The 19573-nt window shown below is 31.2% G+C and overlaps 1 protein-coding gene across 5 annotated transcripts; it reads right to left on the bottom strand.

The window, feature by feature from the left end:
• Positions 1-8609: 8609 nt before the first annotated feature.
• On the bottom strand, positions 8610-13193 carry LOC107469011 (uncharacterized). Of its 5 annotated transcripts, none has more exons than XR_008003575.1 (8): positions 12872-13193; positions 12599-12736; positions 12377-12492; positions 12081-12266; positions 11547-11840; positions 11028-11180; positions 8978-9108; positions 8610-8905 (listed from the first exon to the last, which is right to left on the bottom strand). XR_008003575.1 is itself a non-coding variant. In XM_052254897.1 (7 exons), exons 3-7 carry the CDS (start codon positions 12431-12433, stop codon positions 9091-9093), a joined length of 708 nt encoding a protein of 235 aa, XP_052110857.1. In that variant the 5' UTR covers positions 12434-12492; positions 12599-12736; positions 12872-13193; the 3' UTR covers positions 8610-9090. The 5 variants fall into 5 exon arrangements, 3 of the variants coding, with proteins under 3 accessions (XP_052110857.1, XP_052110859.1, XP_052110858.1); XR_008003576.1 differs by adding an exon at positions 9765-9855 and having other exon boundaries at positions 8610-9108; XM_052254897.1 differs by having other exon boundaries at positions 8610-9108.
• Between the last annotated feature and the right edge of the window lie 6380 nt (positions 13194-19573).

A 19573-nucleotide genomic window follows, 5' to 3' on the forward strand; every position in this document is an offset into this window, starting at 1 on the left:
AAATCTCATACTTCTAAGCCTCCGATCTCACCCCTTATGTATTAAATCATTATGATATGCCTAGCAATGAGAAAGGAGCTAGGGGATGTGGTAACTTGCGAGTGAAGCAAGGGGAAAAGTTATGATCAATGATGATCAACGATGATTATATGAGATATGGAGGATGACGGTGGGAGTACCGTGTATGTCATGAGCCGAAGGGCTATATTTATTGATAAATGGCTGGTTCTTGATTGGACCATGAGCCGGATGGCTGAGTTATTGCCCGGTCACGGCAAAGCCATTATTGATTATGGCTGAGAATAATTGCATATATGATTAATGAATGAATGTGTTAAATGGATAATGGTGGAAGATGTTGAAATGTGATGTGTAACCCCGGGTAGTAGGCAGTGGCGTTGTCCACTTGCTCCGGGTGTGAGACGGAAAAGGATGTTTATGATAAATGAGTTTAATTATGGAGTTTTGAATGAATGTATTTGTGATACCTGGGTAGTAGTAAGGGTTGGGGTTCGTCCCACTTGCTCCAGGTTAATGTTTGAGATTTGATAAAGATGAGGATTGATAATATGAATTGAGATTGAATGAATATATGTTTAAGATACCTGGCAGTAGCAAGGGTTGTGGTTCGTCCCGCTTGCTCCGGGTTAATGCTTAAGATACCTGGGCAGTAGCAAGGGTTGTGGTTCGTCCCGCTCGCTCTGGGTTAATGCTTAAGATACCTGGGCAGTAGCAAGGGTTGTGGTTCGTCCCGCTTGCTCCGGGTTAATGCTTAAGATACATGGGTAGTAGCAAGGGTTGTGGTTCATCCCGCTTGCTCCAGGTTAATGCTTAAGATACCTGGGTAGTAGCAAGGGTTGTGGTTCGTCCCACATGCTCCAGGTCAGAGATTGTGACGCCTGGGTAGTAGCGGCAGTAGTGGTGAATCCACTCGCTCCAGGTTGAGCTGTTAAACACCCGCCTGGGTAGTAGCCGCAGTAGTGGTTGTTCCACTGGCTCTGGGCTGAGCGGGTAGTAGCAAGGGGGTTGTAGCTCAAACCTACTTGCTCCGCAAGGGGTGTTTCTGTCCAATGGTTAGCTACCAGGACATGTCGGGTTGGCTATATAACCGACAGATGATATCATCAGCCATAGGGCAGGCATACATCATTTGCATATGTTTGAATTGTTTGGGTTTGCCTATTTGTTTTGGATTTCTATATCATACATGCTACGTTACCTGATTACGTGCTACTTGCTCTACTTGTACCTTATTTGTGTATTACTTGTCTGTATTGCTTGTGTTTGTACAACTGAGAGATCCCTCATGTTGGTGTCGGTGGATGTTGGTGGCTGTTCTTGAAGAGATGAATTGATAATGCGATTGCATGATGATGATGATTTTTGAATGAGATAATTTGAGTCCCCTGGGTAGACGCAGTGATGTGATTTCACTAGCTCCAGGCGAGGGTATGATGTATTGATATAGAGTTGCTGAGACAGAACAACTGGTGATGGTTTTGCTTATGATGCTGAGTCTGATTCGTGTAAGAATCAGCGAGTTGGGAAACATGTGTAACATGAACTAGATTTAGTATCCCCTTACGACAGATGCCTATTTATGGATTAGTGAGAATCTAGGCTGGATACTTGGTGAAAAGGAGTTTAGGATGCTTAGTGAGTTTTTATTGCAGTGCATAGTATTTATTTGGCACTTTTACCGTACTGGGAACCCATGGGCCTGGGGTTCTCATTCCGTATATATCTCTTGTTTTTCAGATACAGGTCCAGGTGCTCAGAAGTGAGTTGTGGTTCGTCTGAGAGCCGGCGAAGATCTTTATTTTCTCTACTTTGTGTTTTGCTTAGAATCTCTCCACCTTTGTTTTGAAAAGATTATATTATGTGTTGAACTCTTTTGGAACTTGCCTATAGAGGCTCTTATGTTTCCTTTGGGAGAGATTAGGATGTACTGTTGTCAGTTACTTTCATACTGTACCCTAGCCGGCCTAAACTTCGCGGGACGCGACTAGTGGCTATTTACTTATGTTATATATATCTATCTGTTATCTATCTCTTAATCTCCTTTATGCCTTGTCCATATATCGCTTTCGGCTTCACGTTTTATCTTTTCGTTGTCGAATCGTGAGTGATACGTCTTCGCGATTTTATTTCTACTCTTTTCAGGCTTCTCGATTAATACTCCTTTCGAAATTACCTATGTTTATATATTAAAAATCCACCTGAGAGTCGTACCACCGTAATATCATTGACTTATGACTCGAGCATAAGGATTTGAATATTAGGGTGTTACATGTAGGGTCGCCTCCTCAGCCATTGAATTTTCTAAATTGTCTCCTTTGATCTGTGCTTCTTCCTCATTAGCTATCACTTCCACTAAGCCTCTGACCACTTTGTTCTTCTTGCTAGCCTTCCACACCTGTGCAGCTTTCTCTTATCCTTTCAAAACTTTTGAGTCTGTCCCTGCTGGTCGTCTTCTCTTCTTCTTTTAAGTTTTAGCTTTTTCTCCATTCTTCGAGCAAGTTCTGTTTTATATTCTCTGACCACTACAATTACTTTGTTATTTTTCTGCTCTAGTTATTCTTCTTCTTTAGCTAGTTCTACATAATAGAACCCTCCGTCGCTTTCTATGACTAGCTACTTGCTACTCTGTTCTGGCTGTTTCTCCTTGTTCTGATATTGACTAATTATCCCATCAATGTCCATATTACTTCTATTTTGGGCCTTCCCTTCCACTTCATCTTCTGTATTTCTCTTCCTTTTTTCTTCAGCTATATATTTGTTGAATTCCTTTAATAGTTGTCCAATAGTAATTAAGGTTCTTCCCTTCTTCAATTGGCCCACTTTTAATTTGTTGTCTATTCCTGTTGGGCCTTTGGTTGATAAAAGTTCGTGTCTCCTTTTTTGTGCTTTCCATTCTTCTCATGCTTGGCCCATCTTTCTCTATGGTAGTGTTTGGTTAGTGGGTGCGTCTACATAAGACAGAGACACGCTAACACACGTCCTCTTTTTGGTTGTTGAGACACACAATTTTGAAGGACACGCTGGTACACGGATTGACACAACTTACATGTATTCAATGTACCTCTAATAAGTTGAGACACAAAAATTAATATTGAGACACTGATTATTTTGACAATTTTACCCTTGTTTTATTTCTATATTTTTATTTTTGTCATTTTCTCTCATCCATCTCCAGATCTCTTCATCTCTTATCCTTTCCCTTCTCCTTTCCATTTCAATTTCCGTCTATTCTCTCTTCTCTCTTCATGGCCAATCAAGTAGAATCTCTTCTCCTCTCCCTTCTCCTCCCCATTTCAACTTATGTTTCTTCTCTCTTCATGGCCAACCAACCTCTTCTACTGAAGTGCCTCTGCCATTGTCATTGCCTCACTTCCTCCTCATACTCTCCAAATTACGTCTCTGTCTTCTTCCTTCTTCTAAATCTCCAAATCTGCGATTTATATATCTGTCATGTTGCAATCGAACCTCTATCATCGATCCATCGTGCCTCCATCTTCATCTCTATTCATCCTTTTATTTGCCCCTTTCTAGATTTTTTTTCCTAAAATAAAATTCTATTTTTTTTATTTTTTATTATTAATCTGTGTCAGAAAAAAATTATAGTCTAAATACTATGGATAATTTATTTTCGTTGGCTTCTACGCGTTGAAATATTTCACCCTCCAATTAATTTTTTTAACAACTTAAAATTGACACAAGGGATTTAAAATGAGAATCATGCCAATTAATTACTTGTTATTTGATTAAGAAGATATGTATTGAATTTATTGTCGAAATTACTGGAATTTTTGTTATCTGGGTAATTTTTTATTATGAATGGAGATGGAAGAAAAGAATCACTACAACGGTTGATGAAAAAATATAGATAGTGATGATGGTGGTAAAGGTAGATGATGAAGGTATTATTGACTTTTTAAAGTTTTATTTGCTTTATGTATGTTCTTTGCCAAACATAAAATATGTATACATGTATTTTGTGTCTATGTCTATAAAGTCTATGTATTTGTGTCTATGTCTCATGCTACACACTAAACAAAGGAAGCCTATATACTTCTTAGGAATCTTGTTGCTGTCCTTCCCATTCTCCCCTTCCTCTCCTAATTTCCTGACATCATTCACGTTTTTCATTGTTACTGATTCACTGGCTTGCTGATTTTTTAGAGTGTCCTTTTTCTTTTCCCCTTTTTTCTGGTCTGCTGCCCCATCAGCTAAATTCAATATATTGTTGTCTTCATCACCGTTCATTTCTTCGTCATCAACCCCTTCATCTTGACCTTGAACCTCCTGTATTGTCATTTGTCTTCCTCCCATTTGCTCCTGTGGATTTGCTAATCCGCCCCAAGATTTTGCAGAGGCACTAGCTTGAGAACTTCTTACACTTCCTTGATTTGACTCCCATTTATCTCTCTGTGATTGTCTTTTCAGCCACTCTCTTCCTTGCAAACTTTTTTCCCGAGCCTCCAATAGTTTCTCCACCCAGTTATTGTGTTCTTCCTTTCTCCTTCTAATTTCTGCCTTTCTTGCCTCATTCTCTATTGACCTCAGCCTCGGAGTTGGGAATTCTAGTTCATATCTAGAAATTTCTAGGTTTACTAATGACATAACCAGCTCCTCAACACATGCTCTTTTATCATGCCCAATTTTTTCACAATTATACAATAGTCATACAATTTTTCATATTTGAACTCAGCCCATGAGTGACTTTCATCATCTCTTTTAAACCAAAATCCCATTTTTAGAGGTGTTTGAACATTTATCTCCACTCTGACCCTCAAAAAGGATTTGAGCATGTTTCTTTCAACGAAAGGATTTTCAGCACTTATTACTCTCTCTACTATTGCTCCTATTTTTTCAGCATTCTTTATATTAATGTTATCATAAGGTAGCTCATGTATTTGAACCCAAATAGGAAGCTGATTATTGTTTACCTCATCAATGGACAGGTTTGAGCTCCACCATTGCAGACTCAACATATGTCCTTCTCTTCTCCATGGTCCACCATCATATGCTCTTCTTGCTTCCTCCTGACTTTTGAAGTTTAAGATGAAGGAATTTGGTCCTATATTGGTGATCACCAGTCCCTGCAGATCTTCTCTCATGTTGAAAATTGTTTTACGTACTGTGACCGTATTTAGCACCTTTCCTGTTAAAACTCGGTCGACTAGTTTCTAGTTTGGGTTATCTCCTTGTTGAGCTGGGGACTCTTCTAAGTCTAGAACATCTCCTTCCATTCCTACATTTCCAGGACCTTCCATAACTTGCCTTGTTGAGTTGTATCTCTTATATTGTTGTGTCTTTCTTAGTTGTTTTGTGATTATCTTCCTATTTATAATTAAACTAGATTTGAAAAAATGATTAATTAATGGCTCCACTTGTCGAAGTAGTATAGCTCTACTCCTGGAGAGTGTGAGGCTCCACTTTTGGAAAAAATAAATTAGAACAACTATATCATCTTATTTGTTAGCTATTGGGCCAAGCCCAAAAATAATGGGTTTTAATTATACAATTTGTTATATTAGTTATAATTTTTAATACAAAACAAAATATTAGAATATATTAATTTAAACACTAGGATGATTTTTATTATTTTTGGGAGTGCCCAGACGTGACTCAAGCTTGAAGATGCTCAAATCTGCCATGGACGATTCAAGTTCGAGAACCATGAGAGTGGTAGATTCAGCTAGATGCAGAGTTGAGATTGGAAAAAAAATCCGAACGATAAAAGAGTAATAGCAGCAAACCTCATATGGCAAATTTAGTTAATAAAAAATACATGAGTATTTAAAAGTAAAACTACCCCTTTGAGTAACTACGATGGAGATAGCAAAAATAAGTGTGCGAGAGTAAAACTACCCCTTTGAGTAACTACCTTTCTATTTTTTTATGTTAAAGTTATTTTATTAAAATTAAAACTTTCTATTCTCTTTATTATATTTCTTGCTTGTAGTCCAAATTGAACCAACTTTTGTAATGAAATTACATAACAAAAAAAATTAAACACTAGGATATATTAATTTTTGTTGTAACTATCTTCTATCGTTTGTTGTTGTTGTTAATTGAAAAATATTAATTTTTATTATTCCATAATATATAATATGTAAATATTTTTGTATGTATCTAAAAGATTAAATTAAATATATTACTTATTTTAATATATTTCAATTAAACTTTAGTTAAATGAATTGGATCTCTAAACTTCTGAATCAATAGTTTCAACTGTCTAATATCTAATTTAGTTTTTAAAATCTTATTTACATAGAATTATTATGAGTCTTTAGTTACTAATTAATCTAGTTGAACTACAGTTAAATTGATTAATCTCTAAATTAATAAATCAGTAATTAGAGTGGTTTAATAATCGGTTCAGTTTTTAAAACCTTTCTTATAACTTTTTATTTTAGTATAACGTATTTAGCATCTTAATTCTCAAATTATTACTATTATTTATATTTAATTTATAAAAAAAGGTGACATTTTTTTATGTATATTATATAGATTAAATAATAATTTTTAACTATTAAATATTTGAACACTAATAAACTAACCATAACTGATTAAAACTTATTTAATACCCATAAAAAAATAATATTTGTTCGACAAAACTAACAAAACATTAATTGTGTGTTAATTTTGTTAAAAATATCATTATTGTCCCTCCCTTTTTTATCATCATTTCTTTCATCTTTTATTCGAACCCTATCATCAAATTTTCTATTATTTTTTTCCTTTTCATCTAAGATAGTCAAAATCGCGACTCAACTCGCAAAATCGCATGCTTTTGCGATTTTGCCGCCTCTCTCCGTACTGATTTTGTTGTTCGAGTAAGAGCAGTGCTTTTTGCGTGGAATTGTCGAAGAAAGTGGTAAAATCGCTGGAATCATGATTTTGTCATCAACTCCGTGTGAGAGGAAGAAGATCGATTCTTTTCTGACCTAATTTTAAATTTGACACGAATCCAGGCCCAACGCATGGAGACGAAAGCTATAAAAGAACCCAAGGTTATTCCATTTATGTGTTTCTCTCCCTCAAGGACTTAGTATCCCTCTCTATAGGTAGAGATGGTTTTAAATCTTTGATTTTCTCAAACAACGAGACACTAGTCTCTCGGTCAATCTCTCAATTCTCTTCTCCTCTTGTCACTTCTAGAGCTGGTTGTCTTGGCTGAGACAAGGCCTGCAACGGTGCTCTTAGCCTCTCCTTTGCTACTTTGCTCTAGTCGTGCCTATGCTACTGCTAATATGACATGAATATTAGTTCAGGAAGGCACATAACTTGAATTTGCTCTAAACTTCTTACTCGAGTGCTTTATACCTTTACTTAAATTTCTTATTTTGAAACATTTAAATTTGTGAATTTGTTAATGTGTGTGATTGAATTTGCAACTCTTTTTTTTATGAATATATATACTACTAGAAAATGGATTAATACAGACAGATTTAGTCTTTATTACAGACGGATTTTTGGTTACCGACAAAATTACCGACGGATTTTGTCCTTCTGCAAAAGTCCCGTCGGAAATTATTTACCGACAGATTTTTTTTTGTCGAAAAATTACCAACAGATTTTTACTAGTTACCGACGGATTTTCCCTCTGTAAATTCTCCTTCCATTTTTCGAAGGCGACGAACTTTCCGACGGATTTTTCGTCTGTAATTACAGACAAATTTTCAGACAGATTTTCAAACGGATTTTCATACAGATTTTTCGTCTATAATTACAGACGAATTTTTTGACGGATTTTTCGTCTGTAATTTGAACCTTGAAAAATCATCTCACACTCTGATCCTCTTGTCACTTTTAGAGCTGGTTGTCTTGGTTGAGACATGGCCTGCAACGGTGCTCTTAGCCTCTCCTTTGCTACTTTGCTCTAGTCGTGCCTATGCTACTGCTAATATGACGTGAATATTAGTTCAGAAAGGCACATAACTTGAATTTTCTCTAAACTTCTGACTTGAGTGCTTTATACTTTTACTTAAATTTCTTATTTTGAAACATTTAAATTAGTGAATTTGTTAATGTGTGCGATTGAATTTGCAACTCTTTTTTTATTAATATATACACTACTAGAAAATGGATTAATACAGACAGATTTAGTCTTTATTACAGACGGATTTTTGGTTACCGACGGATTTTGTCCCTCTGTAAAAGTCCCGTCGAAAATTATTTACCGACAGATTTTTTTCCGTTGAAAAATTACCAACAGATTTTTACTAGTTACCGACGAATTTTTCCTCTGTATATTCTTCCTCCATTTTCTGAAGGCGACGAACTTTTCGACGGATTTTTAGACAGATTTTCAGACGGATTTTCATACAGATTTTCCGTCTATAATTACAGACGAATTTTTTGTCAGATTTTTCGTCTGTAATTTGAACATTGAAAAATCATCTCACACTTTGAATACAGACAGAAAATCCATCTGTAAATCTGTCAGTAAAGTAAAATAGAAATTTTTTAAAATTTTTCCATTGCAAAATGAATACTTTAGGTTTATTTATTAAATTTCCTCCATCAAACACATTGTAAATTGAAAAAAAATGCCAAAAATCATATAGATAAACATAATATTCATTACATGATACCTATAAAATTGGATGTTATTTTTCAACATCATTGGCCAATATCTCACTATCTCAATAAAAAGATACCCAAAAAAATAAGATGATCATCCTAATGTTACATGGATCTCTTTCATTAACATTACACTTAACACTTAAAATGGGACAATCTAAAATATTAATGGATAACTAAATTGTATTGGCAGCATCAAGCTCCACATTGATTATGAGCAAATGCTGTAGAGAATTCCATTAACAAATGCATCACCGGCCCCAGTTGTATCAATGAGATTAACTTTAACATCTGTCACCCGGCCTTTGAATTTCTGCGCACACAATCAACAATGAAACAAGTGCTTATGCCACTCACTCTCAAATGGACTTGGTAGTAAGCTTACCTTGGTGTAATATCTACAACTCTTTGAACCTTGTGTCACAATTAATAGCTTGAGATTAGGGTGAAAAAGCTTCTTTAATACAACATCATCATCGTTAGGATCATCACCCTCGGTCAAAAATGTAATCTCCTCTGCACATACATAAGATAATAACAAAAAAAAAGTATGAAAAATGCTTATGGGGCACTTAGTTTTGCTTCTGTTGTTATTTTATTTGATAAGTTTTCATCATATATTACAAAAGTAAGACCCCTTTCTTTGTTTTGTTGAAAGTAAAAAATCCAATAAATAGATACAAATTGAAAATGAAAAAAAAAATCAAAAGAATTAATATTTTATTTTTTATTTAAAAAAGTAGTTACCCAACTGGGCCCTAAATCTCCATCAAGTTTGCAAGATCGCATAGAAGTGGATATGGCTATTCACCAGGAAAGCATCAACTACAGATTACTTAATAAAACAAAAGAAAGGAACGCAATTTTGAATTCCCAGATTGTTACACAAAAGTGCACATTCATCAATATATGATGAAATCAACAAACATGCAGCCCAAATAAAATTATGATTTTCCTTGAAACAACATCACGGATGAGATTATTCAAAGTTTAAGCAGGTTTTGGGTATATGTTCAACAATAGGGTCATTTTAATACACAGTAGGTACACAATGTGGTATAAATTTTTAATTTCAACTGATCATAAGTTTAATAAACAATTCTATTATTTTAACTTAGCAGTTGTATTTTAAAAAGAATAAAAATAAAGTGAAAGAAAATGGATTAAAGAACCTGGATAAGAAGTGGAACAAGATCCAGATCACTCATGCTAAGACTTATCCTGTCATCCATTCTCATCTTCGTAGCATTAAAACCAAAAAGCCTACAAGATACGGAAATCGTACGTCATCAAATTAACAAACATTTGATGTGCATGTTAGGTCAAACCAACAAATAAGCAAACCATCGAACACTTGGTGTGCACAGCAAAATTCATAGAGGGGAGGGAAGAAGAAAAAGAAATTTATGGTGTTACATTTTGCTTGTCCCTCACAACTCTAACCTGTTTGTTCAGTTATTCTGGATTAAACATTTTGCTTTATTGACTGAAATGAAACAGTACAAGTAATTTAAATTGCACAATAATGAGAAAAGAAGTTGACTCCAGAGAAAATCACAATAACCAAACATAATTGAGGTGAAATATCTTAGACACCAAAATTTCAAGTCCTGACCCCATACTCTCTTTTTTTGTTATTAAGATTGCCAAAAAATAAAAAGAGCGCAACTAGTAAGATGACCCCATTAACTTTCAAGATATACTCAAGTTTTCTTGATATGAAGAATGTGAGTTTAAACCTTATTATTAATCATTACACAATAACTTTTATATGTCAATGTTTTAAACTTCAAAATTTAGTTAAGAGCCATGGTAGTGTAATATATCATTAGATACTTACAGATCTCCTTTTGACATATATCGCTTCATTAGATACTCACATTAGATACATCATTAAGATTAAAAAGAATAAATGAAAAGTTGCAAAAGCATCGTATATAAAATGATGATCAAGAAAAGAAAAAAGAAAAAGACCATTAGCTTGGTTGTCATGCAGTTTTACATATTGCTCATTCAGCGATAAAATGGCTATCTTTATCTAAATATTTATTTTATTTATTTTTGGGTTAGACAAAGAAACTAAAGACTAATGAGGTACCCTCCAAAACAATAAAAAGACAGCCAAAAAAAGAGCCTAATATCATTATAGATATAGCAAAAGGATAATTTTATTCCATGATCATAGCATGGATTCATTAGCAATAAATAAAAGCAATGGAGAATATTTATTAGAAAAATAAGTTCATCATATAGGAAGAAAAATTACCAAAGCAGAGGATAAGATCCTCCCTTTTTTTTAGAATTAAAAAAGCTTGCAAAGTGGAAGAAATTCCTAGTATTGTGATCTGGTAACAGCATCTCTCTAATCGTAATCCAATAACTATTTAGCTATATATACAGTAGATTAAAGATATGCAAATCCAATTTATATCAACCTGATTAAGCTGTAGGCGAGTCTTTTTCTCTGCAGCTTTAAACGCCTTTTCATGCGCAGTTATAGTCTTTTCCTGTTTGCTCTCTTGCTTTTTCTTCAATTCATACCACCTCCGAGCATTGGCATGAGCTGAGAGAGCTAAATCAACTTCAACCTTGAAAGCAAACATAATATGGTTACTAATGTCACATATTGAAAAGGAGGAGAGGTGGGGTGGAGGAAATCACACATATTCTTTGAGAAAGAAAATTCAACAAAACCAGATAGATGATGAAACTGACAACCAAAACTAATAGACCTTAGTGAAAATCTGAGAGTAAAAAATGAGTTATTGGCTTAGACATGGTTTATGATTGAACGCGATAATCGTCTAATAATCGAATCCATATAACAGATCTCTCACATAGTGGGATAAGACTTTGTTGTTGTTGAATAACAGATCTCACCTAGTACATAACAAGATTGTTCTTGCTATTAGAAAGAATTTCTACTTCAACAAGAAGTGATAAATAAATAGAACCTTATCTATAGGGAGTGTCTTCTCATCATCATTCATTTCATCAAGATTGTTTGCCAACAATAAAATCATGCAGTTCCTCTCAAGATGGAGCTTGTCAATGAGACTAGCAACAGGGTTTCCAGATTTCTTTTCATCTTTCACCATACGTGAAAGGTCATCCCAGTTCATACCCTTTGCAAGAGCTACACAAACAGCTAATATAATAGCATCCACATCTTCTAAGTTGTACTCTATCAATTCTGCCATTTTAACACAGTAATTAACTTCTTTCCTCAATGTGTGCACTCGATTTTCCTACACAGGGAAATGATAGATATAATTGTTTTACATGTTAGCACCATCAATGAAATCAATAATACTTGAACAGCAAGTTTTTTCTCTTTTTTCTCAACTTCACATGAAAACTATGCCTGTTTATTAGATCTGAAAGAGACTTTAAATATTAGGACATAAACGTGTATTTAGTCTTATAAGAGGTTCTTCTTTTGGGTTAGAATCCAGTAACATGAGTGTGACTCTGGCATGGGTACCAACCTGATCCTGGCTTATTTTATTCAGCTTCTGAGCAGCTGAGTTTTCTTTGGCTTTCTGCTGTTGTTCAGACCTTTGGCTCTCAATTTTGCTGTAGAACTCATCCAAGGAAGCATCAAATGTCTCAAATTTTGTGTAATTCCTTGACTTAAATTGGTAGAGTAAGATTGGACAGAACTCGTCATAAATCTGCATCAACATATACAGAATACCACAAAATCATTTGAGTATGCATTTTTGTTCCTAATTCTCTCCCATACTCACTATGCCCCTATAATTATAGAGAAATAGAATAAAACCTGGCTAACACTTCCTGTTTGAGAGGAAGAATCCTTTCCCAAATTTTGTTTCTGCATCAAAATGTATCCTCCAGGAACTATTTGACAGATGAAATATCTCTAAATAATATATTTGTCTGCAGATGTCAAGAGATCACAATTCTAGATCAAATTTTTCTAGAAAAACACTACCAAAATTCTGTGGATGACACTAGATACAAATGTCATTACAAAATAGCATACCAATTGTAGATGGAAGCGAGTATCTATGGCATTGCAAATTTGTTGCTCCAATTTCCTGTCCAAAGCTACTTCCATGACTTCATCATCAACAGTGTCATCCTCACGAGTCACGGAATTTGAAATTAACAGTCACGAAATCTGCAAATCTTGTGAGAGTAAGATTGATAATGTTGTTCCTAGGATTTACAAAAGTTGTGAGAGTAAGATTGATAAAGTGAGCTCGAAGAGTGTGAGACAGAGTAAGCTTGCGATGAAAGTTTGAGACAGAGTTACCTAAAATCAGAGAAGAGAAGGGGCAACAGCCAAAAACGGCGAGGAGCAGTGAATCAGAAACGACGCACGGCGAGGAGGGGAGGAACCCTTCGCGACGGCGACGCCACGAGCTCAACTCAAAACTTCGTTCGACGGCGAGGATAGGAGGAACAATGTGAAGAGGGTCGAGTGGAGCTTCCCCAGATGACGAAGGCACCCACCGACTGTCCTCGCCGGCGGCGACAACACCTTCTACCGGAGGAGAAGAGTTGGACGACAACTTTGAAGAGGGATGAGGGTGAAAATGAGTTCATAGGTCAGGAGTGTGAATGGAGCTCGATAGAGTGGTGATAAAATTAGGGTTACCTTAATATTTTCGATGAAAAATTTAAATCACAGACGGATTTTTCGTCTGTAATAATTTAATAAAATGCATCGTTTTGTCTATTTAATTACAAACGGATTTTTCGTCTGTAACCATTTTTCACGGAAAAAATTTAATTTTTCTGACGGAATTATCAACGGATTCTCTTTTTCGTCTGTAATTTATGCTAATTCATTTTTTTTTTGTTTTTTGACAAAAAATTCCTTTGAAATTCCTTTAGTATTTCCATGAGATAAAATCCGTCAAAAATATCCGTTTGTAATAACTAGTTTTCTAGTAGTGATATGCTCTATTGTAATAATATTCTGAATCTGATTCTATTTTTGAACTGTTAAATAAATATGTAATTGAATGATTTAATGAATCTGCTCTAATTAGTGTTATACTAAACTATATGTAATTTTGTTTAGAAACTTGTTTATAAAAATAATTTTATATTATATTTCTTATATTTTTATTTTTTATGATTTACGAGACATATTTAGTTCTATCTAACGATTTTATAAATTGTGATTTTACATTATTCTTCTGTATTGAGATAAAAACTACGATTTTACTACCTTATTTTCATCACCGTTACCTTCAATGGTCGCTACTATCACCATACAACTCAAGTTCCGCCTGGTGCCTCTTTTTATCTAATATCACCTTTTATTAATTTCTACTATCACCTACCCAGCATGGTAGCAACCCAATCACTCCCAAAATCCACAGCACAGTTAAAAAAAAAAAAAGACGCAAGCCCATAAAAGGGGTTGACAGTGGAGCTAGCTCGTTTTCTTTCATTTCTCTTCACTCTTTTTGTTCTTTTTCTTTCTATTCTCTGTCTCTTTCTTCTATTTTCTCTACCTCCCATTTTCTCTCTCTCGTCCTCTTAATCTCAATCTAGAAAAATATTAATTTTTTTTTTAAAATTTACCTTAACAAATTTTAAATTTATTTTATTTTTAAGAATGACTCCTATCCATGTTTATAATTGTTGTTTAATAAAAATATTTTTATTTTATTATATTCAAACAATTTAAATTTTTTCACCAAAGACAAAAAATTGCACTATTTTTGAAAAAGTGATACATTGTCCGATATGAGATAACATTAAAAAAAATGAATATTACCAATATTTATATAATTTCAAACAATTTAAATTTCAATTATACTAAAAGAATACTCATATAATTTCATCCAAACACAGTTACTTAAACTTATTAGATTCGAGCTATATATGCTCTCTAAACATAAAGTTTTATTAAAAATATTACCAATATTATTAACATCATCACTAGAAATTAATTGCAGTTGTGGTTGAAAAAAAAAAAAATAAGTGAATAACATTCCTTGAATAGTAGTTGAATTTGAACCTGGCAGAGCCAGAAATAGAAAAATACAACTAACAACATATCCTAGGTTACCCAAAAACAAAACCATATTCAAAAGTCAAAACACACTAAATACAGCATACACGTACTTTACACTAATATTCATCAAGTCAATAATTGACACATATCACGATATTATTATATCATGATAATCTGTTACAACAGTTGTCAATTTGTCATCATTCATTTGCCTTGATCATAATCCAATTATAAAAGACAATCAAATAACACACTAGGTGATGAACATAAAGAGAAAAACGGATTATAAGAATACTTGAACCTCTTCAATTCCCCCAACACAAGATTTTTTTTTTTCATTTGATCGCCCAAGACTACGCTTGATTAATTACTAGCTCTTGAGCTTCCTATCACCATCATCATCATCTAACTCATCACATTGCTATAATATACTACATTGTTTATTTTTGTTTTTTATTGTATCTTCTTCTATTGGTGATTAATCATTATCTAGAGATGGATGAATCAAAGGCAAACGGATCTAAGAGCATCAGATTTGTAGTAAAGTATGGATGGACATTTTTGGGTTGTTTCAAGAAAGGGTGGTACAAAGTTCGAATGAATCTTCACGTGTAATTTGATCCTTTTTTTAGTACATATTTAATTAGCAATAGAGGTTCATACACCCGATTCAAAAGAGTAGTGCATATTGAACTTTATTTTATTTTTAATTTATAGTCTTGTTAATTAGACAATTTAAATTTTGTGCCTTGCTGTCATGCCATTTTTCTCATGTAAATGTAGTAGCTTTACAATAATGTGTAGGGTTTAATATTGTATATGTAGACTTATTATTATGCATAGAGAAATTAAATGATATGAAATTCGCATTTTGAATTATGATTATTTAAATATATTTATTAAGTGAACAATATATAATGCTAATATATAGAGTTTTGGTGTCTAAAATTAAGTTTCAATATTACCCTTAATAATAGAGGTTCTCCCGTACATTCGGGCGCGTACGTTAAATAAAAAAAACTTTTACAATTAACAACAACTCATTCTCTTCTCATTTTCATCAGTATTTTTACTAATAGTTATAAAAAAATCACGAATAATCTGTTCTTCAATTTTTTATTCTAATAATCTACTTTTCTAATTTTTCACTTTTTTTTAATTTTTCTTACTTCTGTTTTTAATTTTGGATGCACTTTTTTATATGGAATAATTATTTGGATGCGTATTTTGGCCTTACTGAGCTAAATAATAGCTATGTAAAAGTTGGTTTTCGGCACCATCTATGACAGAAAAAAAAAGAATAATAGTGTTCAATCATAGTGATAAATAATTTTTTATGGTTCTTATAGTTTTGCTTTGAGTATATTCTTTCTGTGAATATTTTATTCTGAGCGACAGTTTAATCTTATTATTTTATTATAGTTTTTTCTCACTTTTTTTTTAATTTTTTTTTACTTCTCTTCCCAATTCTGGATGCGCTTCTTTGTATGGAATTATTTGGATGCAGTGCTATGTATACCAGAAGGAAAAGAAATAATTAGAATGTAAGGAAATGTTTAATTAGAATGATAAATAGTTTTTTTTATCGATCTTATCCTTTTGTGTTGAGTATATTCTTTCTATGAGTACTTTCTTTTGACCAACAATTTGGTCTTATTATTTTTTTATAATTTTTTTGGAATGACGAAAAAAAATGTACCTTTTTTCTTTTCTTATTGCTTTTCCTCTCACCACTAGAAGTACTTTCCTATATTTTTGTTGTTGTCTTCCTTCTCCTTCTTTCAATTTTTTAAATTGTATCGCTTCCATCTTCTCTTTGCCTTCATTCATTGCGATTACAAATTTAATATAATTTTACTACAGTTATTAATTTTATACATAACTTCCCTTCTCTTTAATTAAGAACGTTTATTAATTGATTTTTAAATAATTTAATAATCCAATAAATATCTAAATTATGTGTCATATATTTTTCAATGTTTTAACTTTTATGGTTATTTCTTTTTGTTTTTTCATGTGCCTCACGGTCAATTTAAGGTTTATTTTAGAGGAGTGTTAGGGGATTAGCAATTTTTGTGATTTGTAGCCATTAAGTAACTATCAATGATGTTTTTAATAGTATGAAATTTCATCTAATGGTGTGAGATTACTCACTTTTTTTTGCTGATTACATGTTGACCAAAATTTAATAAAATTGTTGGCCTCCTAAACTTTTCCTTTATTTTATTGTGTTTTTGATAAATCTTCTATTTTTAAAATATTTTATTTTATTAGATTTTTTAATTCATTTTATTATATTTTCTCTTTATTTTAGAAATTATAGGGTCTAAATATCTCCAATTTAAACGATTCTAATCATATGATAAAAAAAATAGTTCAAGAGAATAAGTTTGTATTTGAATAATTTATTGAGTATATTGAAATAAACATATTAAAATACAATAAATAAAATTATTAATTCAACATTTATTAATGGATAACTATCAGAAGAAAAAAATATTACATAAATAATAAAAAATGAGTTAATAATATACAGACTAATTTAGATAACCAAAATAAAAAAAATAAGTAACAAAAACATATAAAATTCTACTTTTTATTCAATGGTAGAAAGATAATATATAAAACTATAATAATTAACCATAATGTTTTGATAAAAAAATATGAAATTTTTAAGATAAGATTAATTAAAATATGTGACCTTTTATATATTAGATAATTTAAAAAATACTTATTGTAAAAGAAGTTAAAATTATTTTGATCTAAAAAAATTATTTAATTAATAAAATTAAAATAGAGATAGAGTTAAAATTTTTTAACTAATAAAAAAGAATCACCACCATCAACCTATTAAATTTGAGTAATATCAAATGAGAATTAAGAACAAATTAGAACGATAAATTCAAAAATTTTCTATCTCTCTGTATATAGTGTTTTACTTTAAATAATTATTTTTTATGGATAATATTAAAATGATAAATAAAATAGTAAGAAAATTCGCATTAGTTATAAAAAACTAATGTCATCCTTATAGTATGATCGCATTATTTCAAAATATACAAAGTAAAATAATAAAATATATTTTAATTAATATGCACAATAAAATAAACATAAAACTCATATAATAGCAGTCAAATATGAAAAGTAATGACAACTTTTTATTCTAAGGTGCTATATTAAATTATAAATTAAATTTATAACTATTAATTAAAATTTACAGTAATGTACTATTTTTATTATATTAGTTAAAAATAATATATTTTGATATTTTTTAGGATTACTGACATCAAATTTTAATCATTTGAACAAAAAATTTTAATATTTTATGTCTTAATTTTTTTTTAATAGAACAATAAGATGCCTTATTAACACATATCAAGAAAAAATTATTATTTTTATACATCTAGATATTCAAAAGACACAAAATTAAATTCTTTTAATAATACTTTAACAACTCATAAAAATTAACAGAATGGATAGTTATAGATCCAAGTGCTAGACAAGATTGAAAATTACGATAATGGTACTTGGTGATAATTAATTATGATCGGGTGAAGAAAAGATGAGAGGGAAGAAGAAAATGAAAAAGAAAAACAAGGTAATATAACAATAGCGATGAGAGAGTGATAATAGGTATTTGTATGGGAAATAATAATAATAAGAGAAAATAATAATGCATGGTACAATGAAAAATATAATAAAATTATAAATATTTTAAATATAATTTTTTTATTTTTATTTCAAATTAAATATTATTTAAAAATAAATAAATAAACTTATTTAATATTTGTAAATAATTACTTTATAAATATTTATCTTGATTTTGTTATATATAATAGCAACATAATAATTTTTTTAATATTTTATTTAATTTAAATTTATAAATTTTAGGGTAAAAAACGTTATTAAATCATGGGAGGAAACAATTTACACAATTTACGCAATTCAGCCAAAATGAATTCTGATACACCATTCCACCAAATATGACTTTTATATAATTCGAATCAATAAAATTCGAATTATATTTACACGTAATTCAAATTGAATCACATCGAATTACTCCCAAGCAATATTCGAATGTAGTTCGAATCAAGTTGTATCGAATTCTGCATGCATAGTTCGAGTTATATTAACTCGAATTACTTGGAGCACGTGGCCTAGGGTAGTTCGAATCAAATTGATTCGAATTACTCACATTTCGAATCAAATGGCTAATTACACATTGTACAATAAGATACTAGAAAAAATACTATATAATATAAAAAATATATACTAAAAGAAGTATAAAATAAGATTATAGTAAATTAATTTTAGTATAAATTATTAAATATAAAGTAATTTTAACTCCTATTAGTATATTAGTACATTGAATTAAAAATAACATATAAAAATGTACTTGTATTTATTAATTTTAATAACATATAAAAATTTAATGACTTTTTAAATATTTTTTTTATAATAGGAGTACATTTTTATATGCTTTAAATAGTTTATATAAAAATGTACTTGTATTTATCATACAAAAATAAAGTATTGTGCCAATATAATAACATTATAACATTTTAAATCAATTTTTTTCTAGGATTTTAGATTAAAAGCAGCACATGAAAAAGCATTATTGGTATTTTAAAGCTAACTTAATTAAAAAAGATAGAATTGTATTTTTTAGGATTTTATGTACATAATTAGGCTAATTTTTTTTAATATTGATCAAAGATGTGTGTTACACTATGTTATTTGGTTTCAGGTAAGTTTTACTCTACTACATTTTTTTTATTTTTCGAAAGACACAAATCTAAAAAATTTTATAAATTAATTTAAAAGAAAATATCATTAACGTTTTATAAAATTTTATAAAATTTTATAATTCAAAAGACACAAATCTACAAAATTTTATAAAACGTCAATGATATTTTCTTTTAAATTAATTTATAAAATTTTTTAGATTTGTGTCTTTCAAAAAATAAAAAAAAAAATTATAGT

The sequence above is a fragment of the Arachis duranensis genome, chromosome 10, assembly GCF_000817695.3.
Source record: "Arachis duranensis cultivar V14167 chromosome 10, aradu.V14167.gnm2.J7QH, whole genome shotgun sequence".
NCBI classification, from domain to species: domain Eukaryota; kingdom Viridiplantae; phylum Streptophyta; class Magnoliopsida; order Fabales; family Fabaceae; genus Arachis; species Arachis duranensis.